Source organism: Triticum aestivum, chromosome 5A (assembly GCF_018294505.1).
Source record: "Triticum aestivum cultivar Chinese Spring chromosome 5A, IWGSC CS RefSeq v2.1, whole genome shotgun sequence".
In the NCBI taxonomy this organism is placed as follows: domain Eukaryota; kingdom Viridiplantae; phylum Streptophyta; class Magnoliopsida; order Poales; family Poaceae; genus Triticum; species Triticum aestivum.
In genome coordinates this window covers 33,405,489-33,420,527 of record NC_057806.1, presented here as the reverse complement: position 1 = coordinate 33,420,527, position 15,039 = coordinate 33,405,489, and the positions used below count along the sequence as shown (strand labels likewise).

At 45.9% G+C, this 15,039-nt stretch overlaps 1 protein-coding gene and 1 long non-coding RNA gene across 9 annotated transcripts; one reads left to right on the top strand and one right to left on the bottom strand.

Annotated features, from left to right (window-relative positions):
* The first annotated feature begins 270 nt into the window (after nucleotides 1–270).
* Nucleotides 271–7,323, top strand: LOC123102135 (uncharacterized). Of its 8 annotated transcripts, none has more exons than XM_044523432.1 (9): nucleotides 271–401; nucleotides 471–566; nucleotides 643–714; nucleotides 1,246–1,510; nucleotides 1,830–2,270; nucleotides 4,654–4,778; nucleotides 5,253–5,794; nucleotides 5,867–5,950; nucleotides 6,789–6,932. In XM_044523432.1, exons 4-9 carry the CDS (start codon nucleotides 1,248–1,250, stop codon nucleotides 6,870–6,872), a joined length of 1,539 nt encoding a protein of 512 aa, XP_044379367.1. In that variant the 5' UTR covers nucleotides 271–401; nucleotides 471–566; nucleotides 643–714; nucleotides 1,246–1,247; the 3' UTR covers nucleotides 6,873–6,932. The 8 variants fall into 8 exon arrangements, with proteins under 8 accessions (XP_044379367.1, XP_044379368.1, XP_044379370.1 ...); XM_044523433.1 differs by having other exon boundaries at nucleotides 5,867–5,963; nucleotides 6,789–6,920; XM_044523435.1 differs by lacking the exon at nucleotides 5,867–5,950 and having other exon boundaries at nucleotides 6,789–7,323.
* On the bottom strand, nucleotides 2,207–8,054 carry LOC123102137 (uncharacterized). Its single transcript, XR_006448773.1, has 2 exons — nucleotides 7,646–8,054; nucleotides 2,207–2,579 (listed from the first exon to the last, which is right to left on the bottom strand). It is a non-coding gene; the product is annotated as an uncharacterized lncRNA (long non-coding RNA).
* Nucleotides 8,055–15,039: the final 6,985 nt, after the last annotated feature.

Genomic DNA, 15,039 nt, shown 5'->3' with positions numbered 1-15,039 from the left:
AAAGCAAAAAAAAGGAAAAATAAACCTGAAAAATAAAAAGAAAAAGAAAGGAAAACCGAAAAATAAAAGTAATAAAATAATTATAAATAAATAAAAAGAGAAGAACCAAACAGAAAACCGAGACACAGAACCCACAACAGAAAGAATGAAAAAACAACAAGAAGCGAGCGAACAAACGCAAGACACGCGATCCACACCGTCGATTGAGGGGGGACGTGTGCATGGAGCCCCGACAGCGGTGGGCCGGGCTGGGCTCCCCCCAACGCCAAGGACCAAACAAAATCCACGAGCACACAGCCACACCTCGCTCACCACCGTTCAGACTACGGAGCGAAGAGGGCTCCCGGAATCTCGGCGGCGGCGGCGGCGGCGGAGGCGGCATTGGTCCCTGGCGCCTCCGGGTAAGCTGCCCCTACTCTCTCACCCGGTCTGCACGTGCCGATCATCACTCCTCGACTGATTTGGAGCAGCATACGCAGCCTATCAGGAACAGACCGGCTCCCAAGTTCGTCGGCGGCGGCGTCGTCGTCGGCAGCGGCGGCGGCGGCAGTCGCTGGAACATCGAGGTAGGGCATCGCGGCCTTTGCTCCTTCTCTACACTTGCTGGATCTTCCATTCGCTTCACTTTGTGTGTAACCCTAGCTAGGTGACGGGGCTGTATCGGGACCGGTGAGGACGACGGCAGCTAGGCCACCGACTTTCGGCAATTCTCAGGTATAATAATCCCTGCCTGGAGGTTGGCGTGGTCCTATTCGATGTCCGGCTTGCTAATTTACCGGGAATGCATGTGATTTGGGGCTTGCGATTTGTGAACTCTGAAGCCAATTTTGCTACAGATCTCAAAAGACAAAACTTGTTTAGCCTAGGTTTGTGTTTGTGCTTCACTTGCTGTACCGGAGTACCTTTTCAACTACTAGTTACGAAGCCTGACTAATGGGGAGGAACATGCGAAAACTTGTTGTTGCTTCAGATTATTCAATGCTTGAATTAATTGGAGGGCACAGTAAGCTGACTGTGAATGGGCAGTGTGGTTTCACATTTACTACTAGCAGTGGTAGGAGTACTAGTACTAGTAACACTTCATTTTCCTTTGTTGGCATGCGCGTTCCGCATTAAACACACACACGCCCATCTCTCCATGTCTATTTATTTTTAGGGATGTTGGCATGCAAATCAGCATTAAAGACACACACACACACACATCCTCTGATATGCTACCTTTATATTCTACTCTACACATTGCAGACATGGCATCATCCACTGATACAGATATGCTGGAAGAGCATGTGCCCGTCAAGACAACTACTGTTCAAGTGAAGTGGTGTGGCAATGATTATGATGTGGTGGTACAATCTGATGCCGATGTTGGAGAGCTAAAGCGACGTGTCGAACACGATACGGAACTTCCTTTCAAGAGGCAAAGACATATAAACACTCAGACAAATGATGAATTGGCTGATAATTATCGTGTTTCTCTGTTGGACAGTCCACCCACGACGTTTCTCATTGGGTAATGTTTTTTTTCTCATTGTCCTTGTAAATGCACAAGGATTCAAGTGTCAGTCATGTACGCATTTTTTACATGTTTCTATGAAATATATGTTGAACTCCCACTTCTTTTTATCGGCTGAAGCATGATGCAATTTTTTTTTATCATATCTCCTTTGTTGTCAAATTCTGAGTTCGTAGCATGATATCATCTAAACACTAGATATTTCTCATGCAGATTCCTGTATATTCCTATTAGTTTAAAAATACAATGTTTCCTGTATATTCCTATTAGTTTAAAAATACAATCTCATACCTCACTACAAACATTTCGAATCCAGGTTGAACAAACCGGACCTTCCACTCTACTCGCGGTATTTTTCTTATGACAACACAAACCGCAGCTGCTCTGTCAAGGCCATTAAGCTAGGGAAGAAAAAAGACTTCCTTTCTGATTTTCATGAGGTGCCTACTGCCTTCTTCAGAGGAACCTACACTGTAGGGAGTTTCACCACTGATTGCCTCTTGAAGTGGTATGATGCTAAAGACAAACACAAAGTTCTTTCTTCGCTCCGACTGATGAGCACCTGGAGGCACCCAAATGTGGTGGTGTTGCAGAATATCTACAAGTTGCACCCAGATTATCGTCTTATAATATCCACCAGCTCTTTTGATGGTACCTTAAATGGATGGCTCAAGCATGGTGAAAAGAACAAGATTGAAGAGAACAGGATTTTAAATATGGATGGAAAATTCACCCCTGTTTTCAGCAGAATCACACTGTAAGTATTTTCAGCAGAATCACACCTTCAATCTTATAATAGGATCTGGGTTGGTGACGGTCCATTCACTTCGATCGTTACTATGTTTTGAATTACTAACAATTGGCGTATTATTATCTAAAACATATATACTGCTATATATAGTGGGTATTTATGTCTTAAATTACTAAGAATCGTTACCGTAACTATTATATATATATGGGCTGGATATATTCTACAACCATTCTTTAGACATACTCTACAACTAGAAACCCACCGAACCAGCATATGCCATCATCCATCTCACCTCATCCATATGCGGAGCGGAACCTGCATGGCGCAAAGGGAGGCAACAATAGCGATGTGAGGCACACAGTTTAGTGGCGTGACACAGTTTTCAAACTGCTATTAGGCCGTAACGAATTTGAAAAAACATTCTACATGAAAATTGCGCCTAATCGATTTATTCCCAACGTTATATCATTTATGTCATTCCCACAAACCATTACATCTATATACAACTGGTTGTTGTACAACCAGCCCTTTGTTTCTGTTTAACAAGAAATTTTCAAACCATATTTTGGAATTATGCAAGTGAATACCATTAGAAAGATATTGATTAGGCGCAACTTTTTCATGCAGCATATTTTTCAAAATTTAAGGTTCAAGAGCAGTTCTAAAAATTGTGCAATTCATATCAAATGACATGGAGCGCATTTTTATCAAAATGTTCAAACCACTTATCGAAATGATGCAAACAAAATACCGTTGGAAAGATATTTACTAGATGTAACTTTTCTTTTTGTATGGAACACTTCATTCAAATTCCTCGCGATTTAAGAGAAGTTTAAAAAATGGTTAGATTCGAGTGTTATTTTTGGGTGAACCCCCAATGAACATGTGAACTGTCCCTATGAATAACTAGATTGCCGAAAGTTAACTAACTTCTCACATAGTATAAGGCCAACTTCAGCACGAACAACGTGAATTGCCGAACAAAAAATATTTTTCCCAACATTTTTGTGAACTTCCCGAACGAATGAACAGAACTTCCCGATTCATAAGTACTCCTTGTGTGAGGAAGTGAACTTCTCGACAAACGACAAGCTTCCCACAAGCTGAGAAATTAACTTCTCATCTGTATCACTAATTTTTGCAACTCTTTGACGAATGTTTTTATTTCCAAATGTGTGGAATGTCGCTAATGATATGACGACAGGGTTGAGAACTAACTGTCCACGTGTCAACTGCCGCGGGATGGGGGTGGAGCCTTGGAGGTGAACTAGCAAATTGGCTTGGCAAAAAATGAACCATCACGAGGCAACTAGCAGACCTCCTGCAACAAAATATGTGAACTTCTCGCAAAGCAGAAACTACACAAAAATAAACAGGGATAGAAAATCAAACATCGACAATCTGCGGAGCATTCTCATTGTAGATGGTGGGTGTTGCAACATGTGGTAGGAGAGTGATCCTGCTCCACACTCCGCCCTGCTAGCTGTGGCCATGGACATCAGTTAGGGGACGTCATCGTGTGTGGAGCGAATTTAAAAGTTGTGCATGGGCGTCCGTGTGCTTGATGATCACCAGCCTGCCGAGGAGAGCAGAGGAGGGGGACTCGCCTAATGGACCTTTCTGACCATACCAAGGTGGAAGACCTCTAGCCGAAGCAGTGCCGTAGTCGAACATCCTTGGCTGCCTTTGACCAAGGAGAAGGTGGCGGCGCGGGGTGGCTGGTCGAGGCTAGGTGTGGCGGCGGCGCGGTTCCTATGTGGCTGCACGGGAAGGTGGATTGGATTGGAGGGTAGATAGGGCTGATGCAAAACTATGGCGATGAGGTGCGATGGGGAGGGGAGGGTGTGGCGGCGCGGTGGCCTTGGGGTGATAGGGGCACAATGCTGGGAAGATGGGTCTAGTGCGGCGTTTTTTCTTTTAGTTCAGGGCGGTGGGGTTTGCTCCTGCAGTATTTGTTACTTTTGAGTGGGTTTGGCTGATCTAGGAGGGTTGGTTCTAGAATATTTCATCTACAATTCTCAAGGGGTGGTTGTAGAATGGACCACGTTACACATGTATATAATCACCTTTTATTATGCTTTAAATCACTGGTAATTATTGTGATCACTATCCAACCTATGTAATAGACATATATATCACAATCTTATGATTAATTGATCCTATATTTTGGAAATATATTCTCTTTTGCCCAAAATTTGGGATTATTCTTTTTGAGAAAAAAAGAAGTACCAACAACACAACCATTTAGACAATGCATGCAAGAACGAAAAAATTTCGGAGTAACGCACCGGCGATTTGCTAGTTTGTACTAATATTTTATTTCCACTGCACAATAACTAATATAATGTTTTTACTTCCACTGCACACTAACTGAGATACTGTTTCATAGAGATCTACTTGATATCTTGGACAAGATGATTAGACGTAAGATGTGTCCGAAAGACCTTACAGTTGACAACCTATATCTGAAGACTGTGAATGGTCAACCTCAACTTAAAGTATTCTTCGATGATGGTAATTTCTTTTTTGCACTCTCCTAAGATAGTGCGTCTCTAAAATCTATACAAACACTATAATTTTATTCTACAAATAAAAAAATATTGGGTTATGTTGTGCAAAATTTTGTTTTGTGGAGGTTATTTATAAGCATATTTTAATTTAGATATAATGTTGCATATTTGCTTACACGAAAATGTGTATATGTTCGTAGGACCATCTGAATCAGATAGGATTTTCTTTTGGAAAAAGAAGACATTTTTAAGTTCCGGAAATATAGGAAAATTGATCTTGCATGTAGATGGTGAATACAAGTATGTGCACCCAAAATTTTAAAACTTCAACATTAACATATTTGACCTTTATGTTTTTTATAGGTTGCATACAAAATTATCCGCTAAGAGTGTTTCTTAATATCAACTTGTTATTTTCTAATTTAATTTATCGCTCCTGGCCACATCTATCTGATTCACCAACTCCACTAATTCACAGTTGAGGATCTCAGGGATAAGACTCAAAAGTATATGGAAAAACTATATGTGAAACTATGTGCGGAGATAAAGAAAATTATGACAGCCGACGTTTTGATACAAATGCACACAGGGACCAGGGTGTACTGTGATTTCATTGAGAAACATGGTCCTGACTTCATTGGCAAAAATTTGGCAAAAGTTGCCAAGTTTTATCCCATTGAGTGGGATGATGAAGACAAGAGCAAGTATCTCATTGACATATTCTCATCAACTCGAGATTGTAATGCGGCTCTTAATGCTTGTGGAATAAGATGGCCAAGAAATGAGTCTGAAGATGACACGTGTCAGGAGCTGAAAACACTAAAAGAAATGATGGAAAGAGCGAACATAGATAACAACAAAAGGAAGGCGGCGCTGAAACTTCAAGGAGCCGAGGGTAGAGCTACGGCCAACAAGATTAGGGAATACATATGGAACTGTGATATTGACTATCCAAATGATCTTGTCAGGCTCGTGAGGAACTTATGGAAGCATTTCTCCACGTACCCTCACTACATTAAGGTAACTAATTCTCCATCTAGCTTGCATGCCAAACAAGGTGTTAATATTGATTAACCATTTGGTTAACTGCAGACGCACCTTGTGGGTAGCCAAAGTGCTGTTTTGCACAAGTTCGAGCAGTGGTGCCCTGATGTCTGGACGTTGATCTACAACACCGTGGGCCAACCATTTATGTTGCCTTTCCTGTTTAGATTTAAACTCCTTTCTCTCGTCATGCATGTTTTTATTTTTCATTGTGCTGCTACGACATGCTTACATGGTCTTGTGTTGGGTGCTACTTAGCTCATACCACACCATGTGGTTTCTGAAAGGCGTATGTGGCCAGAGTAGAGCTGGTCTGTTGGGTCAAACATTGGCTTCCTACAGTCTCCCCATAGGTCCATGGCCAGTTGGTGTTCACAGCATAAATTGGTAATTTTTAGTCTTGTGTAGTCTGGCCATATATAGGTCCATGGCCATACCATGCAATGCAGAAAATGGAAACTGGTTTGTAGGAGTACTTTGTAGCATGGTGAATAAATTGTTGCTGCATGAATATATCTCAAATCATTAGCAGGGACAAAGAGTTCAGTGCCTCCATGTCAAATGTCCTGACCTAGTACATTCTCAATAAATGCTCCTGGCATTTGAAGCAGTGGTGGTATGTCCAGAGAGTAGAATCAGGCGGACAACTAGGCATCATGCTGTGACTTGTGAGCAGGGCACCTTTTGGTCAAGTGAGCTAGTTGTGACTGCTGCTGTAAGCTCTGCCCAGCTAACTAGCTAGTAGTAGGAGATTATGATGCACTTGACATGGCTCGGGTCTAGCCTTTGCAAAGTCCAGTGAGACCACAACCTTTTGTTTAACCCAATCCGGGGTGTCCTTTGTTCCAAAATTTTAAATAAATCAATCAATCAATCATAAAGCTTGTTTGATCTGTATATGGTTATAAATACTCTAGATGAATTTCTCGGGGGATCTGCTTTACATGCATTGGTTTGACATATTTTGCAGGAAGCAAGAAGACTGGTGGTGGTGGAGGCAGCCAAGGAGATTGCAAGCAAGGAGGCTGAAGCAACGTTTTTGGGAATTCAGTAGCATGCATGGAAGTGACGAGAGCAATGGGTATTTTTTTTGGAAAAAAATTATATGAGACCGGTCTCATATAAACCAGGTGAGACTCGTCCTGATGGATGACATGTGACATTCACAAATCACAAAGCATCTAATCTCTCCCCCCTGATTTCAGGTGGGGATGGGTAGATGCTTTGTGATTTGCAAATGCCACGTGTCATCCATTAAGATGGATCTCACCTGCTAAACCGTGAGACCTGGTCTCATAGAATTTTTTTCCTTTTTTTTTTTGACGGTGCAAAACACTGGTTGGTAAACTGCGCGTAAGAAACCAAACGAAAGATTTGGCGGTGCAAAACACCTGATCTTTTTTGTAAGATGAAAAACTGCGCTGGAAGTGTAATTTTTTGGATAGGAGCGCTGCAAGTGTAATTTTCTGGATGGGCGCGCTGCAAGTGTAATTTTTTGGATAAGAGCGCTGGAAGTGTGCGTGCGTATGAGACCAAAATAGAAGATTTGGCTGAATACCGCGCCAGCCTAGCTGGAAGTGTTTGAGACCAAACGGATGATTTGGCAGCCGGATTCTGTAAACAAATGCTACGAGTAGGAACCAAAAACATGGATTTGGTCTTGCTTTATTCTGTTTTTGTACTGGTGTATTGTGAGGTTAATTTGGCTGTCAGCAACCTTCCCCGGCCGGAAGAAACAGGGGGATCCCAACCAAAATTTCCGAAAAATCGACGAAAACTCCAACCATAAACACCATGAGAGAAGAGGAACGATAAGAAGATCCAAACCTAGTAGGGAATTAGAAGGATGGATGACATGAGAAGGCCGATCGAGGATCTCATCCATCGTTCTCGGCTGTCTCATCTCGTCGGCTGCGTCCACCTCGATGGATCGGCCGTCTCATCGATCTCCTCGGCTGCGTCCACCATGACCTCGATCGATCGCCCGCGCGGCACAACCATCGTCCGTCCCCCCTTCCGATTCCGATCGATGGCGCCATCACCCATCATCAGGGTGCTTCTCCCCCCTCGTGAGATGCGGCGGCCGCTGTTTGTGGCCGCTGATGATGTATTGCCCACGGCCACGGCCACGCGTTAGGAGAGGAGGACGCGTGCAGGCTCGCTGGGATGTGGCGTACACATCGACCGCATCTACTAGTACTTCGCACGGCACGGTTGCTATAGCTTGCCCGTGTTGTTTTCTGGGTTGTTGGCTAACTAAAAGATCTAGTAATTTTTTTATATACTGCTAAAAAGCCTCATTTATGTTCTAGGACTCTTTTCTTTTTTTTTTCCTTTTGACGAAAATAAAAAGATCTCTAGCATTCCTCTAGAACCAGAGGAACAAGATCTCTCTGACGCCAGATATCTTGGAGTAGAACCGCACGCAACGGAGAGGAAGAAGCCGCTTGGTCGTGCATGCAGAGATCTCCTTGTGGAGATGTAGCAACTCCGCTGACCTGGTTGCGCCACACCCGATGACCACAACATGACCCTAACAATCTTCATGCAAACCAGATGATTTTTATTTAAACCGGTCCACGTTTTCGACATATTTCATTAAACAAAAGCAACCGGACCCTAACCTAGTATAAATCTTGCATGTTCTTCAAGTTCATGTTGTTCCCCGCGTCCATGTTCCGCGGCCCGCGGCCGTGAGCCTCGGGAAGTGAAGCTGCAGTCGCCGGCGAAGAAGAGTAAGAAATGGAACACGAACTGGCCCACATATGGGACGGGAGACACCGTCGTCTCCCATGTCCTACTATTCCTCGTCGGAGTCTGCGGGCTAGGTGTCGCTAGCGCAGGTGAGGTTCGACGTGGAAGGGTTTGCCTCGTGGTTGTAGCGGCGCCAATGGAGCAGCTGCCGAGGTTCCCGTCCGCAACCGCCAGTGTCGCCTCCGCGTCCGACGCCACCAGGCGAGCGTTGCGTGCAGCCTCCCAGAGCGTTCGCTGCACCTCGATGAAGTTCGGGTTCTCCCCGGCCATGGCCATCATAGCCTTCTCGCTCACGAACTCACCGTAGATGTACCCCTCCATGAACCGGTGATGCGGGAGGAGGACGAGGTTGTAGCGCTGCTCCTCCTGCACCTTACAAAACATCGACACTAGCAGCGGCGCCGACTGCTTCTCCGCCATGACGACGTCAAAGTGCGTCTCCGCCTGTTCCATGGTGACTCTGTCATCCGCCCATGCAGGGGTGTCGCCATGACAGTGTCAAAGTGTTGCGCGTGCAGGGGCATCGCCTCTTTGTCAGAGTATTCCTCCATTGTTGGGTCATTATCGGTCACCTCGGCGAGCTCGCTGGCAAGCCTGCCTATATCCTCCGCGCACGACGACTCTATCATCCGCCCGCAATGCTGGCCACCTCGTACTACTGCTCCGTCGAGAGGTTGTTCCACATTGCTCTAGAGTTCGCGGTGATGGAGAAGGTGGTGCACGATGGAGAGGTGGTGCACTGAGCAGGATTGGAAGCGGACTGCAGATGGTGACGAGCGAGGCCACATTTAAATAGCGAGTGTTAGTCAGGTAAAGTGGCGGACTGTGTCGGCACGGATGCCAGAGTGGGTTTCTTGACCGCCGCACCTGTTTAATTTCAGCAAGCGAGCGGACGGGCAGCCGGTTTGAATGCAGTAGATAGTTGTTCTGTCCCTTCCAGTCACGTCGCTTCGGCATTGAACATTGCAGAAATCAGGACGCGGCGCAGGCGGCGCTCTCGACCGATGCACTACGTCAATGCCAGGTCCAGTGAGAGGTTGCGCCTGCTCTGGGCCGGCATGAATGCGGTGCCGGTGCTCCGGACCGACCTGAATGTGCCGCAGCCGCTTCACGCAGGGGTGGTCGCGGGTGCGGTAAATATTTATGGTTAGGTCCGGGATGGCAGGCACATGCGTGGCAGCGGTTCGAACTCCCAGAGTCCCTCGATTTGTGTCTGGGTTTATGTGATTTCAGTCATCCAGATTGGTTCGTAGACCGGGGGGTACCATGTTTGATGGCAAACTATGTCCAGAACTACATTCAAATGGATGAAGGCGTTTTGAGGTCTGCATTGGGGATACCTTGACTAATCTTTTGCAAAAATAGAAAGAAAGAATAAAAGCATAATCTTCAGAGAGAGAATCTTGGCAGCTTGGTCGATCGGACGATGATTGGCACTACTGCTTGGCCTCTTTAGGGCGATCGCCTCGGAGATGGATTCGGCTTGTGGAATTTGCAGTGTGAGGCGGTTCTCGTCGACAGCCCGTGTGGCAACAAGCCAACAACTATGAGGATGGGTAAGGTCGGGATCACAAGATTGTACTAGTCAGCTCGTCCGTGGATTTGTCGTGATCTCTTTGATGTGCGACGGATGGTCTCGCTTGGCAACCGCTCACAACACCTGGCTAAACCTTTGTGGCTCGCCTTTTGGACTCGGAGTTGCGACACATGCGGCCAGAACTCGTGTGCTTGTCGTGGTGAGTGTTGCCTGGAGAAAAGTGACAACACGGACATTTTACACACAAACCCGTCGTGTGGATCAACATGGGCAGCCTCATCGGCCAAAGGTGCCCTATATGAACGTGTTGCTGCCGTTTTCGTCCGGTTTGTCACAATTAAGTGAATAATTTACTTATTTTTGCAAGGCTAAAGGGATTTCATTGCTCAACTTGCTCAACTTGCTCAACTTGGAGGGAGATGCTCCATACAGAGTTGTGGTACATTTAGTAGGCCCCAAGCTGATCCAGAGAGCCGTAGGGGCTTCAACACGACCAAAAGTAGCTAATCTATGACTTATAGCATTTTGGTTCCTATTAATATGAGCAATTGAGCTATCCCTCTCATCAAGAAGCTTCCTCACTTCATTCACCAGCATTGCATTCATTGATCTGTCCGTGGACTGTGACTGAATGAAATCCACGGCGACTTTGCAATCCAGCTCAACATCGATTGGAAGAGTAGACCATTGCAGTGCAAAATTGAGCCCCTCCAGGCATGCCACTAGCTCAGCTTGCAATGGACTCACACAGTGCAAGAGATTTCTGCACGGTGAGAAGACTATCCCGACGGTACTGTCACGGAGGATCATCCCCACACTGGCCTTGCCTGCCTCCTTGATGTAGGCACCATCTACATTGAGCTTCATCTGGCCATGTACAACCAGTCCATCTAGCACCCAGGGTAGCATCAGACTTCTCATGCAATATCTCTAGTGGGCGTCCATCTACATCAATTGGTGTCTTTGCTTTTAACTGAACAACTTCACGAATTCCCAGTTCACAATATCATATGCTTTTGACAGGTCCAACTTGTATGCACAAAAACTACTTACAGGGTCCTTCTCCGGCTTAATGCCGTGGATACATTCAAAAGGAACGTAAGCATTATCAGTAATTAACCTTCCAGGTACAAAGGCACTTTGCTCTGGTGCCACAATATCATCCAGTAAGGGTCTTAGACAGTTTACTAGGCATTTTGAGATTATCTTGTAGAACACATTACATAAGCTGATATGACGAAACTTAGTGAGTCTAGTGGGGTTAGGCACCTTCGAAATAAGCACAATGGGTGTGGATTAATTCACTTTGGCATAATACCTGACTCAAAAAAAATTTTGCATGACAGCCCCAATAACCTCCTACTTCAATTATGCCCAAGTGCTGCTGAAAAAACCTCGCAGGGAAGCCTTCCGGTCCTAGCGCCTTTAAGGACCTGATCTGAAAGAGTGCATTGCTAATCTCCTTACGAGTGAAAAGAGCAGATGAGTTATCATTCATATCTGGCAGTGGCGGAGCTAGCCGTAATCCACTTGAGGGTGAAACGTAAATCATCAGTATTTTGGGGTGCCAAATATTTTAAAAATTCTAATCTAAGTCTCCCCTAAAAAAAATTCTTCAGAAATTGATCTAAGGCTTGGGGGGGGGGGGGGGGCAGCGCCCCCTGGCCCCAACATAGCTCCGCCGCTGATATCCGAACTTATTTTTTTTCTTGGAATAGGTGCATGATCTCCTCTAGATAGATATTTGGATCGGGCGTGAACATATTCTCAAAGTACTCTTTTGCCATGTTCATCATAACACTCTGATCCTGCTGCCATGCCCCATTGATATCTGTTAGGCCTTTGATTCTATTTTTCCTAGCACGCCAAACAACCTTGCGATGGAACTTTTTTTTTTGCATTTTTGTCCCTCTCCTTTAACCAATCAATGCGAGACGGTTGGAGCCACATCATTTCCTTCTTGTAGAGCAGTTCATTCATGGCGTCCATCTTTTTTCGCAATTCCGCGCGACCAGTCCACATGGCTTCATTAAAATTTTAGTGAGTTTTTGGCATATGCTCATAGTTTCACATGGCTTCATTAAAATCTCCAACAAGCATCCATGGCAAGGTTACTCTGGCTGTGCAAGCGCCGCATTGCGTCCCACACTTGGTGTATTTTCCGTGCGTGGTTCGCCATAAACAAAGGTGATATGCCAGGGAGGCTCACTAGCCGAAACAGGGACATACACATCAATCCATAATTTACTTCTTTTATATCTGATAATAATAATAAAAAACTTTCTTAATTCTTCATACGTTTATTAATCTTTTTCCATGCATTCTTACGTAATTGGGCGTCTATTTTGTTCCGTTTTTCCCGTTCAGGAGGAAGCGTTCTTACGTATCGGTATGATGCAGGGGTCGACCCGATCTTCTCCATCACGCGATCTCCTTCTTCCTCTCTACCAGGAGCACGGTGCGCTACCGCAGCAGACCCGATCTCCTTCCTCTTCTTGTTAGGTTGATCTCTCCATCGAGTGGGCCCAACGGCCCATCGGGCCCTGATCTATTCGCTCCCTGATCGGGGGCGCCCAACCCTCTTATGGTTGGTGGGCCCCTGTGACCTGCGATATATAGAGAGGTGGGGGCCGGGGCACACAGTATGAGGTTCACCGCGCCGCCAGACTCCCCACCGATATCCCTTCCGATCTAGGGCAATCGCAGTGCTCACGGGAAGCACCACTGCCACCTCTCCATCTCGATCTCTCTACGATCACCGGCCTCTACATCACCATGGCCGGCTCTGGATCGAGCCCTTCCGCACCCAAGGAAGGTAGGTTACCGGAAAGATCTAGCCTACCACGATCCAAGTGGGTCCATCAATGGTATCAGGCCATCTTGGTTAGATGTTTTTCGGTAAAAAGATAAAACAGAGAAAGAAAAAGAAATCTCTCTCCCCAAAAGGACCCTAGAACAGGGCAAAGACCACCGGAGAGGGCCTCAGGCCTCGCCGGCAAAGAGTGCCGCCGTAAGGCCGCGCTGACCCTCTCGATCTCGACGCGCATCGGCAAGCCGAGGCGTCGGACGAAGGTACCACCCCTCACGGGGCAAAGGAAAAGCTCAAAGTTGGCACCGCAGCCACGCCGTTCGACGGCGGCGCGCTTCCGCTAAGGGAAACGCGCCACCGCCGAAGGGGAGGCAACGGCGCCGTCGGAGTATATCTCTCTCTCCCTCGGTTGGAGTGGAGATGGAGAAGACAGAAACGGGAAGGGGAAAGAGGACCGGGTGGCCGCGGCGGCATGAACTCGCCATCGCTGGCGCGCCGTCGGCCGAAACCCCCCTGCGGGGAAGGAAGAGAGGCGCGGCTCCCCGTCGCCGGCGGCAGGACCGGCCGGTGGCCGACGCGAACGGCACAGGGAGAGCGGGCGCAGTCGGGCCTCATCCTTTCTGCCATAGTAGGTGGAGACAAGGAAAGGGGAACTGAAAGGAGGCGCTGGCGCGGCGCGGTGGCTCTAGCCCCCGTCGGCGGCGGCCAGGCTGGATCGCCGGTGGTCGAGCCTTGTTTCCTCCGCCGTCGGGAGAGACTGAGCAAGAAGAGAAACAGATTGAGTAGAGAGTGGGGGCGCTAGGGTTGGACTGGGATCAGACTCTCTATTTTGTTCCAGCGAAATCAGCGGACAGCCGTCGATCGTGATGGACGGTCCAGATGAAAACCCTAGTCTCCCACTGGCCTTTTGGGCCGAAAGTGACCGCGGACCAGGCCGAAAGACAGAGCGGCTGGGCCGGCTAGTGCGGCGCGGCGAGTCGAGTAGGCTCGCGGGGCAACAGCTGGTTGAGGCTTTTTCCTTTTAATGTTTTCTGTCCGGAGTTTTGGATACATTGTAATATTGTATGGTTTTCCAACGAAATTTTTGCTTAGAAAATATAGAAAAGTAGAAAAGTCTCTGGAAATATAAAAAGGAAATTTCCAGAAAAAGAATTGTTCATGAATTTTTTATTAAATAAGTTCATGAATTTTTTCATTTGATCAAAGAAATTTTTTGCAAAGAATAAAAAGTTCATGATTTTATTAATGTTTTTTCCGCTGCGTACAGAATTAATATTGCTCTTTTTCTTGAAAATAAAAGTTTAGAGAGATTTATTAAAAGAGCATGTTAAAGTTATAATTAGAATAAATATGTTTATGTTATTCTTATGACCAACGTTGTTAATAACATGACCATATTTTATTATTGAAATTAAAGGTGCATTTATTTCTAATATTTTGCCCAACGGTAATATAGATTTAATTGCATAGATAATTATATGTTTAATTTGACCAACGTTAGATTAATGCATATGATTGTTATATTGATGTCACTTAAATTGTGATTTCAGGAGGCTTTCACTTGATGAGTTGCCTAAAAGAAGTTCCGACACTCAGAGGTGACAACCACACTGAGTGGAGGAAGAAAGTTGAACTAGCATTTGTTTGTGCTGATCTGGACTGTGTTCTGGAAGAACCACAGCCGGCCAGACCTACAGAGCCAGTAAGAGAGACTACTGAGGATGATGATGCATGGGCTAAAAGGGAAGGGGATTATGCTCCTTTGGAGATGTCCTACATCATAGCCAACCAAAAGTGGGTCAATGCAAATAAAAAATGCATGGCCTTTATAAAGAATACAATTGAGAGCACCATTGTCGGCTCCATTGCAGAGTGCGCTTCAGCTGCGGAGTTGCTGACAAAGATAAAGAGCCAGTTCACTGGCTCTTCAAAGATATATGCCACCCAGGTGTTAAAACAACTTGTAACGGAACAATACACAGGTGGTGGAATAAGAGAACACATCTTGAGAATGAGCAATATGGCAGCAAAGTTAAAGCCTATGGATGAGGATCTGGAGATCAAACCAAAACTCCTGGTCCACCTTGTCATGGCTTCACTGCCAAAGGAATTTAAAACTTT

What these genes read in the sequence shown, in the direction of transcription:
- LOC123102135 (XM_044523430.1), top strand. Translation starts at nt 1,248, where the DNA reads ATGGCATCATCCACTGATACAGATATGCTGGAAGAGCATGTGCCCGTC. An exon ending in CCCACGACGTTTCTCATTGG is followed by an intron (nt 1,511 to 1,829) that starts GTAATGTTTTTT and finishes TTTCGAATCCAG; the next exon opens with GTTGAACAAACCGGACCTTC. An exon ending in CGTACCCTCACTACATTAAG is followed by an intron (nt 5,795 to 5,866) that starts GTAACTAATTCT and finishes GGTTAACTGCAG; the next exon opens with ACGCACCTTGTGGGTAGCCA.